The 4,259-nt window shown below is 36.6% G+C and overlaps 1 protein-coding gene across 4 annotated transcripts in view; it reads right to left on the bottom strand.

Moving 5' to 3' along the window:
* The window catches only part of LOC117122799 (lysosomal alpha-glucosidase-like), a 26,496-nt gene that overhangs the window by 8,767 nt on the left and 13,470 nt on the right, over positions 1-4,259 (bottom strand). For 2 of the 4 annotated variants that reach the window (XM_033268538.1, XM_033268540.1), the window contains exon 9: positions 3,037-3,150. The exons of the other annotated variants lie outside the window; for them this stretch is intronic. In XM_033268538.1, coding sequence (XP_033124429.1) covers positions 3,037-3,150 — 114 coding nt within the window. The remainder of the gene's footprint in view (positions 1-3,036; positions 3,151-4,259) is intronic. 4 annotated transcript variants of the gene reach the window in all.

Genomic DNA, 4,259 nt, shown 5'->3' with positions numbered 1-4,259 from the left:
GCGCACAAATCTCGCAAGGCTCAGCCTTGCTACACGAGCGACACAATGGGCACTCCGAGTGCCGGTCGAGCTTAACACTCGGTTTGGGGCCCCCACACACCGAGCACAAAGACTTGCGAGCGGACATGCCGATCGAGACTACAATAAAAAGGATATCTTGTCAACCACAAGTTGAAAATATATCCAAGGCAAAAATAAATCCAAAGCAAAAATAAATCCAGGGAGAACAGAATTGCTTGAAAAGTCTGCTAGTAATTTTCAAAGGCTAGATGTATCCGACTTCGAACAACGTCGAAAAGGGAATGAGGACGTTTGTTAGGGAGACGGTTCGTACGTGGCGCCTTGGGTCGGACTGTTCCATTTTGTTCGAGGGGTGTTCCGTTTTGGGAACAATGGCAATTAGTCGATTATCCAGGTAAGTATTCACGAAATAGACTGGAGAAATCAATCAGAGGATGGCTAATAAAGAACAGACAATATGAAATAGATGGCATAAGAGAATAATGGTAAAATAAAAATAACCAACAAGAAACAAGTAGATTAATTGGAATATACTGTAACTGTTTCACATTTCTGCGCAGATGGTGTTTTTAGCTGATGCCAGATGTTATCGATGAGGTTGAGATCAGTTAATTCAAGCGGTATTTTCCACCAGTTGATACCGTTTGCTTCCATTTACTGTCAGGCAGATGACACGTGTGCTTAGGATTATTATCCTGTTGGAATCTGTTGGTGCGATTCAGGAAACACAGCGAACAAAGGGAAGTAGAATGGCTTCAAGAAATTTCATAAACGTCAGTATTCATACTCCCACCGAAGATCAAAGCATTTAGACCGATGCTACCCCATACATGAACTTTAACTGGATGTTTAGCTACCGGTTTCAACTTTGGCTCCTCTCCAACTTTGTACAAACACACTTTGCGCCATGTTGCTCTGGTAGACAGATGTCTCATCTGTCCATGTTAAATTCTCAAATTTGTCTTCTTCTGCTGACACTCGGATGCAGAATTCCAACCATTTCACCATGTTCACATCTCTGATCATCTGACGGTACTTGGGACCGCTTTTTTCCAGGCCAACTTTCTTTGCGCTTTTCTAATTGCTGCCGTTGATACACTGAAATTAAAAACTGTGAAGTATACAGGCTATCTGATTCAATGTTTGTTTGTCATCTTCTTTCATCGAGGTCGTCTATTACATGAGGAAGAGTGATACTTTCTGACCTGCTCCTTCTAACCTAGGAACCAGCCTCCTGGTATGTTCAAATTATATTTTATTATAACCGTGTGTCTGTCAAATTTGACTTGCCCTTCATTTTAAGAACGGCAACAAATGCAACTTGATGCAATCTGTGTTCGTGTATGCGGACAATCCTTTTCTTTAAATACATAATGATAACTGGCCATTCAATATCAAAGACCTTTCATGATAAAACATTGTGTAAGTGAATTTTCAATGTTGGATGCACCTTTCAACAGTTTTACTAAACCACGTCACCTATGATGATGCGTAGACCGGTACACAGTTATCCAATCAACGAAGAACACATTTGGTTACAAAAGTGTAAACACTAAAGTGTTTGGAATTAGATGCATTATTGATAAATTTAATTCAACTATAATTTTACTTTTAGGGACAAACTTAATAAAATCAAATCAGTTTATATTCAATAACGAATATTCAACATATTAACACAATATAGTAGGTTCTACTATTTTTAAAAAAGTGTCTAATGCAACCAATTTTATTGATGATTTGAAATTGTTTTAACATAAAGGTGTTATCATGAAATTTTTATACACTATTAATAAAAATTCAATTCATTAATCCATCTTTACTCATAAACCAACATATAAATCACAGTAAAATATAATCATTTATGAAGTATAATTCACCAACCATTATATATGTTTATAATCGAGTGAATAAGCAAGTGCCTAACCACAGGCAAGTAGTTTAAAATTGTTCCTCTAATAACTTTGTTTGATTTAGCTGAAACTTTTGGACAAATTGATTCAGCTGTATTAAGTGCGCCTGAGGCAAAAAAGCATGTTTTGATCTTGGTGACATAGAGCTATGGCAGACTACACACTGACTTACCAAACAAATTAATTATTTACTTATTCAGGTATAAAAGTATACAATGGCTAAATTTATTGCATTTACAAATATATAATTTTTTTAAAATTATGAATTTGTACAAAAAACATTAATCACACAAATCAGAAGCGATATTGTTGGTCTATGAGTGAGATACTTACTTGGATGATCCGATATATGCCAGATTCCTAATGGAACTTACCCGCGAAAAATAATGGAATCGACTAACCCAGGTGTATATAACGCATCAGCTTTACGTAACCAGCCTCAAAATTTCCTAGAGAACAAAAAGGATCTGCAGAGGAGGGAACAGGAGGGCATTCATCCAGGTAATCATCTCACTCATAGACCAATAACATCACTTCTGATTTGTGTGGTCTATTTCGTGAATACTTAACTGCATGAACCTATATATGCCAGAATACCACCGCCAATCGACACTTACCTAAAGAGCTTGATGGTGTGATAACAACGCCCTAGCCACTGGCTTCTGGGTAGACAGCACGTCTGACAAATAAAACGTCGAGAACGTTCCTCCACCATGCCGTTTGCAAGATGTCAGCAAACGGAACCCCTTGCAGGGTGGCAAATTGTTCTCTCTACAAGGTAAGACTCTCTTCACTCGCTCACGGCGAAAGGAAATTTAAGGCTGGTTATGTAACGCCGATGTGTTATACACCTGGGTTAGACGATTCCATTATTTTTCGCGGGTAAGTTCCATTAGGAATCTGGCATACAGTATATCGGTTCATCCAGGTAAGTATTCACGAAATAGACATGAATTTAAAAATCAAATACATATTTACAAATTAGATCAAAATTTAAAGCAGAGAATTTTAAACATATTATAATTTCTTTAGCAGAATAAGATTAAATAAAATATTTAGCTAAAATTTGATGATTGAAAAATAATTTAACCAATGCAATACTTACTATCCACATTCCATCAAATTCTACTTGGTCGTGGAAGTTCCTTGCCCACTTTTCCCACCATTTTACAGCAGCAGGATTAAAAAAGTCGGGAAAAGCAGTATTTCCAGGCCACACCTATAAACAATTAATATTACACAATTAAACATGAACTGTTACTTATTTCTTTGTATTTAAGTTTGTAAGGTGTAACCTAATAAAATGTATAACATTAGAAAGAATGTAATACTATATTATGCAATTTATATATAGAACAGTGTCACAGAAGCTTCAATGTGCTTTACTCTGGAAAAACAGGGAAACAACAGATCATTAAAAAAAATTATTCCTAGCTTCACTACAGAAAGAAAATACTGTACTTAACAATACAGTATTCAGTTGTCTTTTCATTGTCATTGTTAAACATTATACATTTACATTGACTGCCCATATATGGGGCATGATGTCATCATATCTACATATGTGAATCCCATGTATATATCACAGCTACATGAAAACTGATAGTGTGGACAGAGCCTTAGGTTTTAATGCATGTCCACTTGTATGACAAATACTGTATCTGTGATTGACACAGAGGTGGCACCAGCGGGTGGGGCCAGCGGGGGGGGGGGGAGACAGGGCCCCCCCGTCGGGGAGAGAAAAAGCACAATTCATCGGGGAGAAAAAAAAATTATATGTATTTTCTACATATTAGTAGACTCTAAAATCGATTAAATAAGCCTTTGAAACCCCTAAATTTTCAGAGGATTCACCCCCGATATCACTTTCGCAACCTTTTAATCGAAGCCCAACCACGCCTACTTTCCTTTCGTCTGGGAAATCTGACTCCTTGTCGAGAAAATCCTGGCGCCACCCCTGGATTGACGGCATATGAGGCATGATGTCATCATATCATACCTATACATGTGGCAAAGACAAGCCAAACCAGTCACTCGTCGCAAAATATGTTTCAGAGAAAATAGCAAAAACATGTTACAATGTGAAATTTTTAAAAATCTATTTTATTTCACTAAACTAAGGTTTATATATTTATACATCATGCTGTGCTGTTATTTTTCCAAATTTCAATGTTAAAACAACACTTTTTAATGATATTTCTGCATGAGAAATGCCTGAAATCATAAACTTTGAAGGCTGATTTCTCATATATTGTTCTTTAAACAGCTGTATGCTTAAATGCTTGTAACTTAAGAAGGAAATGTCGGATTTGAACGATTTTTTACCAT

This window comes from Anneissia japonica, unplaced genomic scaffold, assembly GCF_011630105.1.
Source record: "Anneissia japonica isolate Jap-2015-1 unplaced genomic scaffold, ASM1163010v1 scaffold288162_len571657_cov150, whole genome shotgun sequence".
Classification (NCBI taxonomy): Eukaryota; Metazoa; Echinodermata; class Crinoidea; order Comatulida; family Comatulidae; genus Anneissia; species Anneissia japonica.
The sequence above is the reverse complement of the archived record's forward strand: the minus strand, read 5'-3'. Positions and strand labels throughout refer to the sequence as shown.